Source organism: Oryzias latipes, chromosome 12 (genome assembly GCF_002234675.1).
Source record: "Oryzias latipes chromosome 12, ASM223467v1".
NCBI lineage: Eukaryota > Metazoa > Chordata > Actinopteri > Beloniformes > Adrianichthyidae > Oryzias > Oryzias latipes.
Genome location: NC_019870.2, coordinates 9,448,030 through 9,465,546, shown reverse-complemented (window position 1 = coordinate 9,465,546; position 17,517 = coordinate 9,448,030). Strand labels below are relative to the sequence as shown.

The following is a 17,517-nucleotide window of genomic DNA, read 5'->3' as shown; positions in this document are numbered from 1 at the left end:
CTTCATCCAGCCGTGGTTGTGGGGACAGTCAAAGGCGCGAGTCGAGCCGGAGACAGGAACCACAGCCAGGTGTAGGAGCAGGAGCAGACAGGAGCAGGAGCAGAGGCGAGGTACTCGGTCAGGTACAGAGCAGAGACGAGCCAGAGATGAGCCAGAGGCAGGATCCACAGCCAGGTGTAGGAGCAGGAGCAAAGGCGAGGTAAACGGTCAGGAACTGGAGCACGGATGAGCCAACTGGAGTTGGCTCATCCGTGCACACTTCTCTCTCGTTTAAACTCTCATAGTTTAAACCTTAGGTACCACAGCAGTTTCACTGTAAAAACTATCCTCCCGCTCTTTTATGATGGTGCAAAACCTTAGAAACCATAGGCCCAAAGTGCAAATCTTTTCAAAAGAAACAGAACTACTAGGTGAAACTCCCTTTCTCTCCAATCCTGCAGAGGCAACAAATGGATTTTAGCGCACACTTACATTACCCAGAGTGTGCAGGAGAGGATTATCCAGGCCTGAACTTAAACAAAAAGGATCTCGGCCCACATGGAACACAGAGCAAATCTGCCTTTAGAAACTCTCCCAAAGAGAAAAGCATTTAGTCACAATGAGAGAACTTCCAGTTCAGTTACTGATGCATGAACATCTTACAATGAATAAACACTATTAGAAATATGAGGATTGTCAGGATAGTGGCTACGTTTCTGAAAAAGTTGAAAGAAAAAAAAATTTTTTTGGTGGATTGTATCAAAAACACACAAACTGGAGGAATGTTCACCAGTTTACGTCCATGCGTAAATAATTTCTCCTAAAAAAACAGCCAAAATGGAAAAAATAAAATTAATTGGAGCATTTACGTATGCATGAAAGAGAAAAACATCTACATCATCATTTGGCCGTTTGGAATCTTAATTAGTCCCAAGTTGAGAGACTCTTTGTTTGCCATCACTGTTGGGGGGGCACATCCTCCAACTTTTCCATTTAGCGTAGCATTTATCATTCTCTGCAGTCAAACAATCGTCCTACGACACGGACTCCAGCCTGGCAGACAATGAGGGCCCCCTCCCCGTCGTTGCTCAGATACCTTTCAATCCTGCGGGCAAACTGGTCAACAACTTACTTAGAAACCTGCAGCCTTCTCTGTGCTGCGTCTTTTTACAAATTAATTTTGGCCTCTAGTTTACAGAACAGATAAATCTTTCCATTGCATCCAAAAACATTTTAGGGAAAAAATAAAACGTGTCTAGAAGTGCATATTTAAAAAAAATAAAAATAAAATATAAAAAAAGGGGGAAGAGCCTTATAATTTGTGTCAAATTCCCCTTTAAGTAAACATGGAACCGTCCGAGCCAAATATATACCGGTACATGATATTTTACCCTGACAAAAGTGTTAGTCAGGAAACGCACCCCAAGGCCCTAACGGACTCCATGAGTCACCAGTCCCTTCCCCCAGTCTTCCTCTTTGCTCTCTCATGGGTGAACAGGTGCATTAGAACAAGTGGAGAGAAGACGAAGAGCACACAAACTGAACTCACAGCAGGCTGCTTTCAACCAGCAAATATTAATCTGCATTCAAAATTTTCACTTTTCTTTTTTGAGTTCCTAATATATCTTTGAAGCTCCACTCCATTTGCACTTTTGATCTAGTCCAATTAAGTTTATAGTGTTTGAATTTGGAAACTGACTTCATGGTTCTTTTGTTATGGGTTATGTTGGACATAAACCTGACTTGTTTTGATTTCATTGAAACATCTTTTGATGTATTGTAAAAGCATTCCCAGGGGTCTTTTAACTAGGATTGTCCCGTTGACAAAAATGTAAAAAAAAAACTTAAGGTTTTCTAGGCCCTAGTTTCTGCAGAGTGGCAGAGCTTTATTAGAAATTCGCCTCTGAGTTGTGGGCGGGACTGTGGGCACAGAGTAAGACTGCCAACATTTCCCATCATCCCTCAGTTTACATGCTCTCTTGATAGCTTACAGGCCCTTTAAAACACAATCCAACATTACCAGCTTGTGGCCTGCTGATTGTAGATTCTACGTAAACAATCTTTTTCAAACTGCATTTATTCTTCTGCTCCTAAACCACGATGATTTGAATAAAGAAATACTCAGAAATGTACTTCTAAGCTTAATTGTCTTTATACATGTCCTCCATCATAAGAAAGACACTACAAGAACATGTTAAAAACACCAAAAAACACAATTTTCCTCTGAGTGGGCCTTTAAACCTTCCTTTTTTCCCTGTAACAGCTCAATTCTCAGGCCAACAGATCAAATCCAGAAAACAGTGAGCTTGGAGTCAATAAAGTCGACAACGGAGACGAAAACAAAATAATAGAGATTGGCTAGAAGAAGAAGAAAAGGCGGGGGGGGGGGGGGGGATGAGTAAGGAATGCCACAAAACAGAAGGAAAAGAAAAAGAATATCAAGTAGGTGCAAAAAAAAAAAAGAAAAAAGGTGCATGACCAAGAATCAAACTGCTTTAAACAACTGTTTTTGTCTGGCAAATGGAGAACAGTGAGCGAGAATGCAAATCAGCTATGATGCAAATGTCATACGTCTTTAGGGGTAACACAGACCGTCTTTATACCAACCCCCACAACAACAGGCACTTTTTTTTCTATCGGTGCAACTTGAACCCCTGTTTTTTTCTTCCAACTTTGCACTCAAAGCACTCCCAGGACACAATCTCATGTGAAAGTAAAGAGGACATTGACTTCAAGCACAGGAGAAGGTCAGAGTACAGCAGGCTCCTCGCAAACACAAACACACCCTGGAGGAAGAAAAACACTTACTTGTCGGCCATAGCGTCGGCAGGGGAAAACTGATTCATTAAAACTTCTCTTTGCTTTCTTCACACAGCTGGAAATGGATGAAGAGGACAGCGCCAGGTCCTAATGCTGGAACACGGGTCTGGAAGAAAGACGACGAAATTCAGACAGTCGTATGAACAGAAAGCATACATGTCAGAAACTTGCTGTCACCAAGATTGCAGCTGCACTAAAACGAAAGTGTTTTACACTGTACCATTCTAAAACTTTCTGTAGTGATATAAAAGATTGTTGTTTCTGATCTGCATCAACAGTTTCAGCTCACTGAAATACTTGCACAACATATTTATGCATAACTTACTGAAGGTCCTGCCTGAGCTTTTAAGTCAGGTTAAAGTCTGGACTTCAACCAGATGGTTGCAACACCCTCAGTCTTTTCTGATTACCAAGAATTCTGTGGTGTATTAGCTGGAGTGTTTAGGAACACAGCTTTGTTGCAGAAGCCAGCATCCAGTGTTTGCTGCAGGGCTGATGCAGAATATTCTGGATGTGTGCGTTTTGTTTTGTTTTTTCAATATAGGAGAAGATTTTCTATAAAATAAAATAAAAATAGTCAGGAGAAACTTAGATTCACAACAGTTAAGTTATGATTTTTAAGTAATTGGAGAGTAAAGTTTAAAAGTTTAGGTACGTCAATAAGCAGAAGTCTAAGTTCTGTCAACCTGAAAAAAAAAAAAAAAAAAAAAAAAAAAAGGGGGGGGGGGGGTTTAGAACCATTTCAAGCTAGCATGTCCAAAGTGTGGCAAACTGCGACCCCAAGTCAATGTAATCAAACTTGTATTATATTTATATTGTTCTTTATATTACATATTTTTTATTTACAAGTCAGTTTTAAGTAGTTGGCTAAACTACATCTCTGCTGTAAAGCACGTAAAATAATACACCATTTCTAAAAACAAACTTTTGCATTTCATTAATTAATGTCTGGCTGGAAAGAAGTTCCTAAAACACATTCACCTCGTCAAATTGGCCCTTCTTAAAAAAAAAAAAAAAAAGTCTGGACGTTCCTGATTTAAAGCAACAGGTGTAGTGTTCTGCTCAGAAGAATAATCCACATTTTCTTCAAAAGAAATTAAAAATTCAATTAAATAAGAATGACTTTTTCCAGTAGGAACTTCCGTTGCCGGTGGAACTCAAAAGAGACAAATGATCATCGGTAAAATCAATAAAACACACAAAAGAAAGACAGTTTATACTAAGACCTGCTGAAGCAACCAAAGTAAAGGTTTATTAAGAAATAAATAAATACATCTTGTGTACCTGTACTGAGAGAAACAAAAAATGTAAGATGAATATGAATGTTTTGGCTTTTTGGTTGAATAAAGTTTTGAAGAGCTAAAATAGTAGCCGATTGATTTCAGCAACAGGTTAGACAAGACTTGTAACTGAGGCAGAGCCGCCCATCCCTGGTCCTCCAGATGTAGGGTTAGGGTTAATGCTGGGCCTGTTCTCCAGCTCTCCTTGCCCCATTTGCTATGGATCACCTGGATTAAGGTTTGTTCAGTCAATCAAGCTGGAAACAGCTGATCCAACTAATGAGCCGTAAGTAGGGCAGAGAGAGCTGGAAAACAGTCAGGCCAGTAGATGGAAGAAAATGCTGAAGAAGCTCTCCTAACTGTTTGTGTGACTTTGCAGATTGCTTCACACACAAACATCATCCTAGCAAGTGCTTTTGGGTAAAACCTGTTACCGAGGCAACCCAGCAGCCATCTAGCATGCATAAATAGATTGCACAAACAGAATCCTGATAGTTGGCAGACTACTCAAATACAGTTAGACACAGTTAGACGAAGAATGCACAATAACCGTTATAGCATATCTGGTTTAAATAACAAAAATTAGATCAATTACTTATAAATTGTCAGAAATTCTTGTAAATCCAGTTACATACATCAGTGGTGCAAATTTAAGAATGCATATAAATCTGTTGTGAATTAGACTAATCTGCATGATTTTCTGTCTGTTGAGTAGAATCCAAATTTTCCATTAGTCTTTAGTCTTATCTGTCCTTAACAGATTTTGAAAAAAGGAGCATAGATTATACATTTCATTGGCCTATCACTGATCATGACCTGCCAGACTGAGATTTGGCCCCATAAGCAGATGAATACAAACATGGAAGAGGAGGTGTGAGGAACAGGGGTGAAGGTAAGGACGGGACCCAGCCCGAACCTCAGTTCCAAGAAAACGCAAAGGAATGATCCACCTGGAGCCAGCAGCAAATGAATGGATCAGTCCATTCCAACACTTCCCTTTTGACACACACTTTCCTTTTTGCAAGGCATTTATTTGGTCAACCTCACTCATTTTTCCCATCAAAAAGCCAATTCCTGCCCTTTTATCCACACACCCTCCTTCAGGAAACTCACAGGCTTCAGACATTACCCCTCACTGTCCAAACGGCTCTCATGACAATGTCAAATAGTAGAGACAGGCACAAACGCAATGGTAACCTGATAATGTGGCACTAGCAAAACGGGTCATACCAATTTCAAAACTGAAACACACACAATCGTATTGATTAATCTAGATAACAAACACGTGCTAGGCAATACTGTCAATCATTTCCCACAGAGTTAACCAGTTTCATAGTTGTTTGGTCTAAACCTACCAAATAAAATGAAACAAAAACAGTGGGGGGGGGGGGCTTAAGGTTGGTTGTTTTTTAATCTGCCATTTGGTTTCACACAAGCTTGAGAGAGGAAACAGCTTTTCTTTTAACTAAAACTTATCTAACTCCACAGTGAGGGCTGATGAATGTGTAAATGCTGAGCCTTTTCTGGTAACCCTGGAGCAGTTCTTACCCGCACACCAAACCGGATGATGTTTCGATTCTGCAAATGCAACACACATGCAGCTTAGTTCTTTTTGGCCACTTTCAGTTTTGGTGTTAAACCTGTGAGTATGTACAACACATCTCAGTGTTTCTGTCCAAATAAGTGTAGAAACGCTTAACAAGTCGGACCCCAGCAGTACAGCCAAAGTATATGGTTTATGCCTGGTCTGAACAAGAAATCCTTCCTCTGAAGCTACATTCACACTGCAGGGACATCCAGTTTCAATGTTAAAGTCCCACTACAATATTCTTTTGATTATATTGTAAAAGCGTTCCCAGTGGTCTTTTAATTATGATTATGCCATTTTTAGCCTAAACTAATAACTTTGTCGTTTTCTAGGACATAGTTTCTGCAGTAGTTCATTTGAAATTTTATGTTGTGGGCGGGACCATTGGTGTGGAGTAAGCTTTCCCCCACTTCCCATCATCCATTTGTTTACACACTCTCCTGCTAGCTTCTAACATTAGCGGTGGAGAATGGTGAGCAGTACTGGAGCTATCCAGAAGTAGAGTTTTGAGCCAAAAGCCAGCTCGGATGAGAGATCAGGTAGCGCAGATTCTGTCAACCAAAGTTTTCTATGTATATGCATCTTGAAGTCCTGAGTGCAATTCATTAAAAAAAAATGTATAAATTATAAATATGGGGGTATGGAACAGATGACAGGGACTCTGATAGAGAGCTAGTAGGACTAGTTGGTCTTTTTTCATGCCGTCCCCACCTCTCCCTTTAATTGGTGTCTTCCTAACTCCAGGTAATAGCACACCCTTGAGGCGCCTTCACACTAGAACTGTTTAGTTAAGGGGAAAAAAAGCTGCTTCCCTTTAATCCTCTTCTCTTTAAAAGCTCATCACAACTGTTCCTGTGTGATCAATGATAATCCAGAGGCATCAAACTGATACAGATAAAACCCTCCTGGTGTAAAGTGACAAGCTGGACAACCCGAACCTTAAAAGTTCAACTTCTACATGTTTCCCTCACCTCCCTGAAGGTTTTGCAAAATGCAACAATGGTTACGAGCTTTGGCTCTGTTGTGACTGCAATGCAAACACAGCAGCACAAACTCTGCCAGTTTCTTTGCAGCTAAGAAACTAGGGCACAACTGCCAAGGCTAGAGGAAGTATGTGTGCACAGCAAAGATAGAGTTTTAACAGAGCTCTTTGATGCAAAGTGATAACAGTTTCATCCACCTCCCACAAAACTACAGTAAATGGGTCAAATATTGATCCACACAACTGTTAAAAGATGAAGAATGAACAAAAATTATGTAAACATTATCTTTTCTGGGTAAATCCTCTGAAATATCACTAAACAAAAGCACGAGTCCAACCTTTTCATCACAGGAACCTATGAGAGCACTGAATTATTCACCTCTCATCTGAGATTCAAAACAAAAATAGCACACACCACGCCAGAGGCTCCCAACAGTGAACAGAACAAGCTTTTAGGTGACAGCGGAAAAAGGAGTCGACTCCTAATGTCAATACAAGACATGCATCAACCTTACCATCAACTGAGAGGGAAGATCCTGCAGGGTGGAAGAGCAAACCCAAAGAACGGGTCTTCCCTGTAGGCTCAGAAATAGTTATTACTGTAGAAGAATGATTTGCATAACAAACGACCAAAAAAAATAAATGACTGGTCACCACCTCGCCATCTACTAGCTGCTACTGCTTCTCCTCGAGGTACCCTTTAGTGCCCTTCTAACCTGCAGCTTAAATTTATGAAAAAAAGAAAAGAAAGGAAGCACAAAATGCCTCAAATGGTAGAGACAGTCTTTGTGCTAAAACCCATTTGGTTGGAGCACATGGCAGTGACAGACCGTCTCCTCCTAGCAGTGACAAAACGTAAAGGATCGCCTCCCCGTTGTCACTGCGGTCAGACGCTACACAGCACCGGAGAGCAAGGGTGCACCGATCGCGCCTCTGGAAAGCATCGGCGCACACAATTGCTGAGGAGGGGGGAAGGGGGACGTTGGGGGTGGTGGGTGAGGACAGGGGGAAGGGGCTGCAATCGCCTTGACGCGAGTCTGTGGGAGTGTGTCTATTGTCATAGGAACATGTTGGGCTTTTCCTTGAAGGCTGAGAAGAAGAGCAGGTACAAAGGCGTTCTCACCAAAACCACAGCACACATTTTGACTGCAATGACCATTTATGGCAAAAAAAAAAGAAAAATGGTGTGTGATGATGCTGCAACTTCTTTCTCTATATGCAAACATTAAAAACAGGGATCAACAGTTCCCTCGCCTCCAAAGCTCAGCCATGCAAAAATACCACCTTAAAAAAACCAGGAGCCTAACATTTGACAGACTAAACTTGGACAAAGACAGAAAACACTGTCTGCTGTGACAAACAGTCGTGCTCTCCGCTGCAACAGAATGTACTGTATGTGGGCTCCCTCGCTCTCCATTCCCTTCCAGCTCCCTGCTCCCAATAACACGACGCCGGGAACCTTTTCAAAACATCATGGAAGCTGTCAGCGGAGCCCCCGCATCTGATCAGCCAGCTTCCTGCACTCCCACCAGCACCATTTGCTGCTGTGGGGGCAGCATCTTGGGAATCTGGTCACATTTCCTGGTCAAGTTTGTGACCATCACCAAATGTTTTGATTATTTTGCATTGTAGCGTAGGCTGAGCAGAGGTTATGCTGTCAATCTGAAACCACAACCGCATTGGTGAGGCAATTTTGCTGAGACATCTCTGGAATGTGGCAATGCATTATGCAACGTAGAAGAATTGCCTGCACATGCACCTCCGCTGCTGATGCAGACCCAGATACTACTCTCTTGAACAGGATGAGGTTACCCCAGCCTGGGGCTGCAGGGGGGGAAAACAGTAGGGTGTGGTAGCTGAGCTTTTTGCCTTTGATGTAGATGTGGGAGGTGGTCACAAATGTCACCATCATCACCAAACCAGGACAAAAAGGGTAAGTCTGTCTTTCTAAAGTTTTGATGTTTAAAGTTACACTCCAATCATCTATTAATCCATTGTCAGAGTTCCCAGTGGTCTTTTAATTATGATTTTTTTTAGCCAAAAATCAAAAAGCCGATCGTTTCGGTTTTTTTTGTTTTTGTTTTTTCAGAATGGAAGAGCAACAGTAGTTCATTAAAAGTTTGACCGTTCGTACGGAGTAAGCCTGCCCTCATTTTCCATCATCCCTTTGTTAACACTTCCCCACTAGCTTTCCCTTTCATAACCTCCACCCAACATTAGCGGTGCAACAAAAATGCCAAGCAACATTGAAGCAATCCAATTTTGAGCCAGATGCCACTCAGACAAGCAAAACAAAGACGTACATGGATCTATTTATCTGCAAGTAGATGCATCAGAATGGAGCCGGAGCTTGTGGCCTACTGCCTGTAGCGCCTACATTACAGCTACTAACTTTTTCAAAACAGCGTTTTTTTCATCTGCTTCTGCTACACAACGATTTGAATCAAAGAAATACTCAGAAATGCAATTTTAAGCTCAACTTTCTACCATCCATCATGAGAAAATGACCACAACAGCATGTTAAAAAAAACACTATTTTTTATTGGAGTGGGTCTTTAAGGTTGTGTGCATTCCATCGGTTCCTATCTTTTAGGGTGCTGCAAGAGCACATACAATGTTGTTTACAGAACAATGCGCTGGGAGATCACTGGATTGTTAGAAGTAGGGAGAAACAATAGGGTTCCCCCCTGTCTAGATCGCCTTCTACAGTCACCTCCACAGCAGGAGGTGAAGCAATACCGGGTGGATCTTTTGCAGGTGTCCCCGCCTTTTCATGTGAACCGACACAGGAAATTCCTTTTAGCCCCAGAACCAAAGAAAACTCAAAATCAAGTATCAGTTTCCAAGATAACTACTCAAAAAAGGCGTGTGAGAAAACCAGGAATTCTTTCCAAAGAACTTCTTAGATTGAGCTCCAGACATTTCAACACTGGATCTGCTCCAGTAAAAAGCTCTTCCAGGCTTTCAGCTGTGGTGAAATCTGTCAACCAGCCAAAGCGTGCATTGAAAACACAACCAGGACATCCACATAAACAACCATGAAGATCCCAAACCAAGGCTTCTGCTGCACACAGTTCAAGTTTAAAACAAAGCTCCCCTTCAGTTTCCCATTTCCCGAAGAACCTCCCACTTCTTTTTTTAAATCCATTTTAAATTGATTAAAGATTTTAAGAAGGAATTCCAAGGATGGGTTTGCGTGCCTTTGTGTGGTTTTCATCAGGCTAAAGCATTCTGTGTAATTTGATTTAGCACATGGAAGTCTCGTGTTGTCAATACAAGTGTCCGTGTGGGAAGGATATACATTTAGTTGGCCAGGCTCTCAAAAATGTACATAAATCAAAGGCAAACAAGTTTGGTAGTGGACTAGAAGCTAGAGGAGAAAGACGGAAAAAGATTTAGGCAAGAAGTATTTGCAGTTCATTTTAAATAACTTAAAGTTTAAGGTTCTTCACAAACAGAAGCTTCAAAATCTCCACGAACGCTGACAGCTTGCAACACTGACAGAACTCCTTCCCTGAGGGAAAGTTGGAGTGACAGACAGGAGGCTGAAAGGCACAGCAGAACGCAGCCCGTGATTTAAAGATTTGTCTGCTGCTGGTGGATGGTCACGCAGCAATATCCTGTTCTAGCCAGCGGACCCCTCAGGGTTTGGCTGGCAGGATTCTGGCTCGCTTGGGTGCCAGCCAGCCCGTCAGATTGACAAGATCCGGGTGGCTGCACCGATGCCTGATTTCTACCAGACAAGGACCTGTGGAATGACGATCAATGAGGCAGGATAATTGGTTGAATGCTGTAAAGCATTCAACCCTTTGTTTTCCTGTTTCTCTTTATTTATTTTTATAGTATCTTCCGCCGTTTTTTGGCGTTTAACTACTTCTACAATTTTTAACCTATTTTAACCATTCTACTTTTAAAATGTTCATCTCTTTCATCTTATTTCTGCTATGACTTTTGGTTTTTCAAATCCTTTTACTTTTTAAGATATTCCAGGTTTTCCGGGAATTTTTGCTCCATTGAAATACATGGAGAATTTTTCGTTCAGAAGTTCACAGTTAAACTCCTTCTACAATTTTTCACCTATTTTAACCGTTCGGCTATGAAAATGTTCAGCTCTTTCATCTTATTCTAGCTATGACATTTTGGTCCTTCAAATCTTTGAACTTTTCCAGATATTCCCGGATATTCCCAGATTTTCCAATGTTTTTGCTCCATTGGCCACACCTTTGCTTCTTTAAACAATTGTAACTTTAACATTCTTTTGGCTAGAGACACCGTTCAAATATTGAAATGTTCACAAGGTTTTGGACTTCAACATAAGGTTCAAAATTATTATGGGATGGCAACACCACCTACAGTTTGGCGGCCATTTTGTGCCAAAATGTGAGGCAATTTTAAACTTCTTCAAACTTTCACCTATTTTTACCATTCTACTATTACAATGTTCAACCCTTTCAGCTTATTCCTTTCAGCTATGACTTTTGGTCCTTCAAATCCTTGAACTTTTCCAGATATTCCCGGATATTCCCAGATTTTCCAATCTTTTTGCTCCATTGGCCACAACTTTGCTTCTTTAAACAATTGTAACTTTAACATTCTTTTGGCTAGAGACACCATTCAAATATTGAAATGTTCACAAGGTTTTGGACTTCAACATAAGGTTTAAAAATTATTATGGGATGGCAACACCACCTACAGTTTGGCGGCCATTTTGTGCCAAAATGTGAGGCAATTTTAAACTTCTTCAAACTTTCACCTATTTTTACCATTCTACTATTACAATGTTCAACCCCTTTCATCTTATTCCTTTCAGCTATGACTTTTGGTCCTTCAAATCTTAGAACTTTTCCAGATATTCCCGGATATTCCCAGATTTTCCAATGTTTTTGCTCCATTGGCCACACCTTTGCTTTTTTAAACAATTGTAACTTTAACATTCTTTTGGCTAGAGACACCGTTAAAATATTGAAATGTTCACAAGGTTTTGGACTTCAACATAAGGTTCAAAATTATTATGGGATGGCAACACCACCTACAGTTTGGCTATCATTTTGTGCCAAAATGTGAGGCAATTTTAAACTTCTTCAAACTTTCACCTATTTTTACCATTCTACTATTACAATGTTCAACCCTTTCAGCTTATTCCTTTCAGCTATGACTTTTGGTCCTTCAAATCCTTGAACTTTTCCAGATATTCCCGGATATTCCCAGATTTTCCAATCTTTTTGCTCCATTGGCCACAACTTTGCTTCTTTAAACAATTGTAACTTTAACATTCTTTTGGCTAGAGACACCATTCAAATATTGAAATGTTCACAAGGTTTTGGACTTCAACATAAGGTTTAAAAATTATTATGGGATGGCAACACCACCTACAGTTTGGCGGCCATTTTGTGCCAAAATGTGAGGCAATTTTAAACTTCTTCAAACTTTCACCTATTTTTACCATTCTACTATTACAATGTTCAACCCCTTTCATCTTATTCCTTTCAGCTATGACTTTTGGTCCTTCAAATCTTAGAACTTTTCCAGATATTCCCGGATATTCCCAGATTTTCCAATGTTTTTGCTCCATTGGCCACACCTTTGCTTTTTTAAACAATTGTAACTTTAACATTCTTTTGGCTAGAGACACCGTTAAAATATTGAAATGTTCACAAGGTTTTGGACTTCAACATAAGGTTCAAAATTATTATGGGATGGCAACACCACCTACAGTTTGGCTATCATTTTGTGCCAAAATGTGAGGCAATTTTAAACTTCTTCAAACTTTCACCTATTTTTACCATTCTACTATTACAATGTTCAACCCTTTCATCTGTTTCCTTTCAGCTATGACTTTTGGTCCTTCAAATCTTTGAACTTTTCCAGATATTCCCGGATATTCCCAGATTTTCCAATGTTTTTGCTCCATTGGCCACACCTTTGCTTCTTTAAACAATTGTAACTTTAACATTCTTTTGGCTAGAGACACCGTTCAAATATTGAAATGTTCACAAGGTTTTGGACTTCAACATAAGGCTCAAAATTATTATGGGATGGCAACACCACCTACAGTTTGGCGGCCATTTTGTGCCAAAATGTGAGGCAATTTTAAACTTCTTCAAACTTTCACCTATTTTTACCATTCTACTATTACAATGTTCAACCCTTTCAGCTTATTCCTTTCAGCTATGACTTTTGGTCCTTCAAATCTTTGAACTTTTCCAGATATTCCCGGATATTCCCAGATTTTCCAATGTTTTTGCTCCATTGGCCACACCTTTGCTTCTTTAAACAATTGTAACTTTAACATTCTTTTGGCTAGAGACACCGTTCAAATATTGAAATGTTCACAAGGTTTTGGACTTCAACATAAGGTTCAAAATTATTATGGGATGGCAACACCACCTACAGTTTGGCGGCCATTTTGTGCCAAAATGTGAGGCAATTTTAAACTTCTTCAAACTTTCACGTATTTTTACCATTCTACTATTACAATGTTCAACCCTTTCAGCTTATTCCTTTCAGCTATGACTTTTGGTCCTTCAAATCCTTGAACTTTTCCAGATATTCCCGGATATTCCCAGATTTTCCAATCTTTTTGCTCCATTGGCCACAACTTTGCTTCTTTAAACAATTGTAACTTTAACATTCTTTTGGCTAGAGACACCATTCAAATATTGAAATGTTCACAAGGTTTTGGACTTCAACATAAGGTTTAAAAATTATTATGGGATGGCAACACCACCTACAGTTTGGCGGCCATTTTGTGCCAAAATGTGAGGCAATTTTAAACTTCTTCAAACTTTCACCTATTTTTACCATTCTACTATTACAATGTTCAACCCTTTCATCTTATTCCTTTCAGCTATGACTTTTGGTCCTTCAAATCTTTGAACTTTTCCAGATATTCCCGGATATTCCCAGATTTTCCAATCTTTTTGCTCCATTGGCCACACCTTTGCTTCTTTAAACAATTGTAACTTTAACATTCTTTTGGCTAGAGACACCGTTCAAATATTGAAATGTTCACTAGGTTTTGGACTTCAACATAAGGTTTAAAAATTATTATGGGATGGCAACACCACCTACAGTTTGGCGGCCATTTTGTGCCAAAATGTGAGGCAATTTTAAACTTCTTCAAACTTTCACCTATTTTTACCATTCTACTATTACAATGTTCAACCCCTTTCATCTTATTCCTTTCAGCTATGACTTTTGGTCCTTCAAATCTTAGAACTTTTCCAGATATTCCCGGATATTCCCAGATTTTCCAATGTTTTTGCTCCATTGGCCACACCTTTGCTTTTTTAAACAATTGTAACTTTAACATTCTTTTGGCTAGAGACACCGTTCAAATATTGAAATGTTCACAAGGTTTTGGACTTCAACATAAGGTTCAAAATTATTATGGGATGGCAACACCACCTACAGTTTGGCTATCATTTTGTGCCAAAATGTGAGGCAATTTTAAACTTCTTCAAACTTTCACCTATTTTTACCATTCTACTATTACAATGTTCAACCCTTTCATCTGTTTCCTTTCAGCTATGACTTTTGGTCCTTCAAATCTTTGAACTTTTCCAGATATTCCCGGATATTCCCAGATTTTCCAATGTTTTTGCTCCATTGGCCACACCTTTGCTTCTTTAAACAATTGTAACTTTAACATTCTTTTGGCTAGAGACACCGTTCAAATATTGAAATGTTCACAAGGTTTTGGACTTCAACATAAGGCTCAAAATTATTATGGGATGGCAACACCACCTACAGTTTGGCGGCCATTTTGTGCCAAAATGTGAGGCAATTTTAAACTTCTTCAAACTTTCACCTATTTTTACCATTCTACTATTACAATGTTCAACCCTTTCAGCTTATTCCTTTCAGCTATGACTTTTGGTCCTTCAAATCTTTGAACTTTTCCAGATATTCCCGGATATTCCCAGATTTTCCAATGTTTTTGCTCCATTGGCCACACCTTTGCTTCTTTAAACAATTGTAACTTTAACATTCTTTTGGCTAGAGACACCGTTCAAATATTGAAATGTTCACAAGGTTTTGGACTTCAACATAAGGTTCAAAATTATTATGGGATGGCAACACCACCTACAGTTTGGCGGCCATTTTGTGCCAAAATGTGAGGCAATTTTAAACTTCTTCAAACTTTCACGTATTTTAATCCTTCTACTATTACAATGTTCAACCCTTTCAGCTTATTCCTTTCAGCTACGACTTTTAGTCTTTCAAATCTTTGAACTTTTCAAGATATTCCAAGATTTTCCAGGATTTTCCAAGATTTTTGCTTCATTTAAATACATGATGAATCCTTGAAAACCTTTGTTGCTTTCAAGCATTATAACTTTAACATGCTTTCAGCTAGAGGCACCGTTCAAACATTGAAATGCTCACAAGGCTTTGGACTTCAACATACGTTTTGAAATCATTATGGGATGTCGACACAACCTACTGTTTAGTGGGCATTTTTTGACAAAATCTGAAGCAAATGTTGCAATAAACTTCATCCATGGCTGGAACTGAACATATTGAAATTCACTGGAACTGGACATATAAGGAATGTGGGCGTGGTTAGCAAACAAAGCTCGTTGCTAAGGACGTCCAAAAATTTACTTTTTCCGATTCATCTGAAACCGACATTGATTTGTTCCTCATCTCCAGGCGACCCAAACATAAAATGGTTGCTATGGAGATAAAATCAATAGAAAAGCCGCCATTTTGAAAAGAGTGGATTTTCTATCAACTTAGAACATGTAGCTTTTACTAATATGATACTCTCAAACAATGTGTTTTTTGGAGTCAGTTGATGATGCTGATTCCAGTGCTAGTACTTTTAGCCATTTTAGCAACATCTTCAAATTTTCAACAATTCAGCCATTTTTTCAACAATTTCAGCTTTCATGCTTAAGTCCTACAAATTTTGACCTATTTCAGCCATTCTACTATTACAATGTTCAACTTTTTCAGCTTATTCCTGCTAGGACTTTTGCACCTTTAACTTTTCATGGTTCTTCCAGTACAGTTGAGCCATTTCTTCAGCTAATTCAGCTTTCATTCAGCAGTACAGCATTCAACCCTGCATTTTCTTCTGGAAATGCAGCTCCTTCTAGTTACTAATTGAGCCTGTGAGCGACGGGATGTCAGAGTCTAAGGCTGAAAAGCTGAGCGACGGGGGAGAGGTGCTCAACAATACGACTCATGAAACCGATTAAGAATATTTTTTTTAACTAAGTTATAAAGTTTTATAGAGATCTGAACTCACTTTAAAATCCACTAATAAAATCACTACGCAAAAAGAGGAGGAAGAAATTGCAATTCCCAAGCTTGACCCAAAAAAAAGGAATACAGGACAAAACTATTACTACTTCACAAGTGTTCAGACAAAAATAAATTCATTTTTTAATATATATTTAAGGAAATTATTAAATAAGAAAAATAAGAAAACGCAACAATATGGCATCAATTTGGATTAAGTCCGAAAGGAAAACTTTAAAAAATATTTTTGAAAATAGAGATCTGACCTAATTTAAAATCCAGTAATATCCAATAAGTAGCCATTGAAGCCTTTTCTATGATTTTGTTTTTATATTTGTTTGAAATTCTAAAGTTTACCCTTAAAAGGTGCAATAAACAACAAAACTATTTTAAAATTTATTTTGCACACGTTTTAGACAAAATATTTCATTTTTTAACTCAAATGAGGAAACTGAATAGAAAAACGACCATTTTCTACACTGACCATACGCAGAAGAGTCTACTTTTTAGATAAATGAGCCGAGACTTTCAAATCAAAAGTTCACTAATAAAACACCTGATGGCATTTAGTAACACGGAAACTTTCAAGTAATTAGCGTCCAAACAGCTGTCGGTGATTTACGGACAATGAATCCACGGTTGTTCACCTCCATCGAACTTGTTTTCAGTTTTTAAAACATATCTGTAAGAAAATTCAAGGGGGAGCGCTCAGCTTTTTTCATGTATGAAGTTTAGAAGAAGAAAAAAAAAATTCGAGCCTCTAGTACTAGCAGGTTTGGTGCAACAAGTGCAGCTGGGCTGAAAAAGTCTGCGGCGGCACGCGCAGATCCCAGAAAACGTTCAGGAAACCAAACGTTAGAACTCAACTTCCACTCCATTACAACAACGTCAAAGTACTCACCGCGGGGACGTCTTCCTTTGTAACGCAGCGAGGACGTGCAGAAGTGGCGGCGTGAAAGTCTGCCGGGTCTCTCAGCTCAGCATGGCGGCTGCTGGGGCCACAGAAGAGATTCAAAGCTCCGGGCGCACATATCAACTGCCGGGGGGGAGGAGGAGGAGCCGGGGTGTTTGGGGGGGGGGGGGGGGGGGGGGTTCAGGTAGCTACACGCAGTCGCGGTTTCTGTCAACCAAAAGCCGAATAAAAGCTCCCCCCTTGTTAAAAATGGAAGTGTCAGGAATAAAAGTAGTCTTTTATAATCCACTGGTGACAGTCGAAGCAACCCAGTTACAATGCGGATTAAAAACATCCATCCAAAGCACTTAATCGGATCATAATGCACGTTAGCTGTACTATTAAAAAATGTTGTTTGACAATATTCTAACATAGAACTGTTTTTGTGTGGAGGGAGAGGAACTTGCATTATTGCAGGTTTATGACCGCTAAATTCTAAGGTAAAATAGTTCTGTTTTGGGGGATTTAAGACCCACACTGATTACAAAAAAAAAGTTGCGAATCAGGAGCAGAGCTTATAATGATTCAATGAGGTTCATTGTGTCTATAAATTATACTGCGTACTTAAATGCCATGTTTCGGTGGAATACCTTCCGCCCTGACGAAGGCGGAAGGTATTCCACCGAAACATGTCGGTACGTTTTATAAATTATATTTAAAAAACAAA

The 17,517-nt window shown here is 39.5% G+C and overlaps 1 protein-coding gene across 7 annotated transcripts in view; it reads right to left on the bottom strand.

The window, feature by feature from the left end:
• Positions 1–16,931, bottom strand: part of sema4d (semaphorin 4D) — a 48,752-nt gene extending 31,821 nt beyond the window's left edge. For 4 of the 7 annotated variants that reach the window (XR_002874247.1, XM_023960410.1, XM_023960411.1 and 1 more), the window contains exons 1-2: positions 16,800–16,931; positions 2,788–2,905 (exon numbers count right to left, since the gene is read on the bottom strand). Coding sequence is in view for 5 of the 7 variants with exons in the window: in XM_023960410.1 (XP_023816178.1) it covers positions 2,788–2,825 (38 nt within the window). In the remaining 2 variants the exon portion in view is untranslated. Of the gene's footprint in view, positions 1–2,787; positions 2,906–7,164; positions 7,546–16,799 lie in introns of those variants that run through there. The other 3 variants (XM_023960412.1, XM_023960409.1, XM_011481610.3) reach the window with 2 other exon arrangements.
• Between the last annotated feature and the right edge of the window lie 586 nt (positions 16,932–17,517).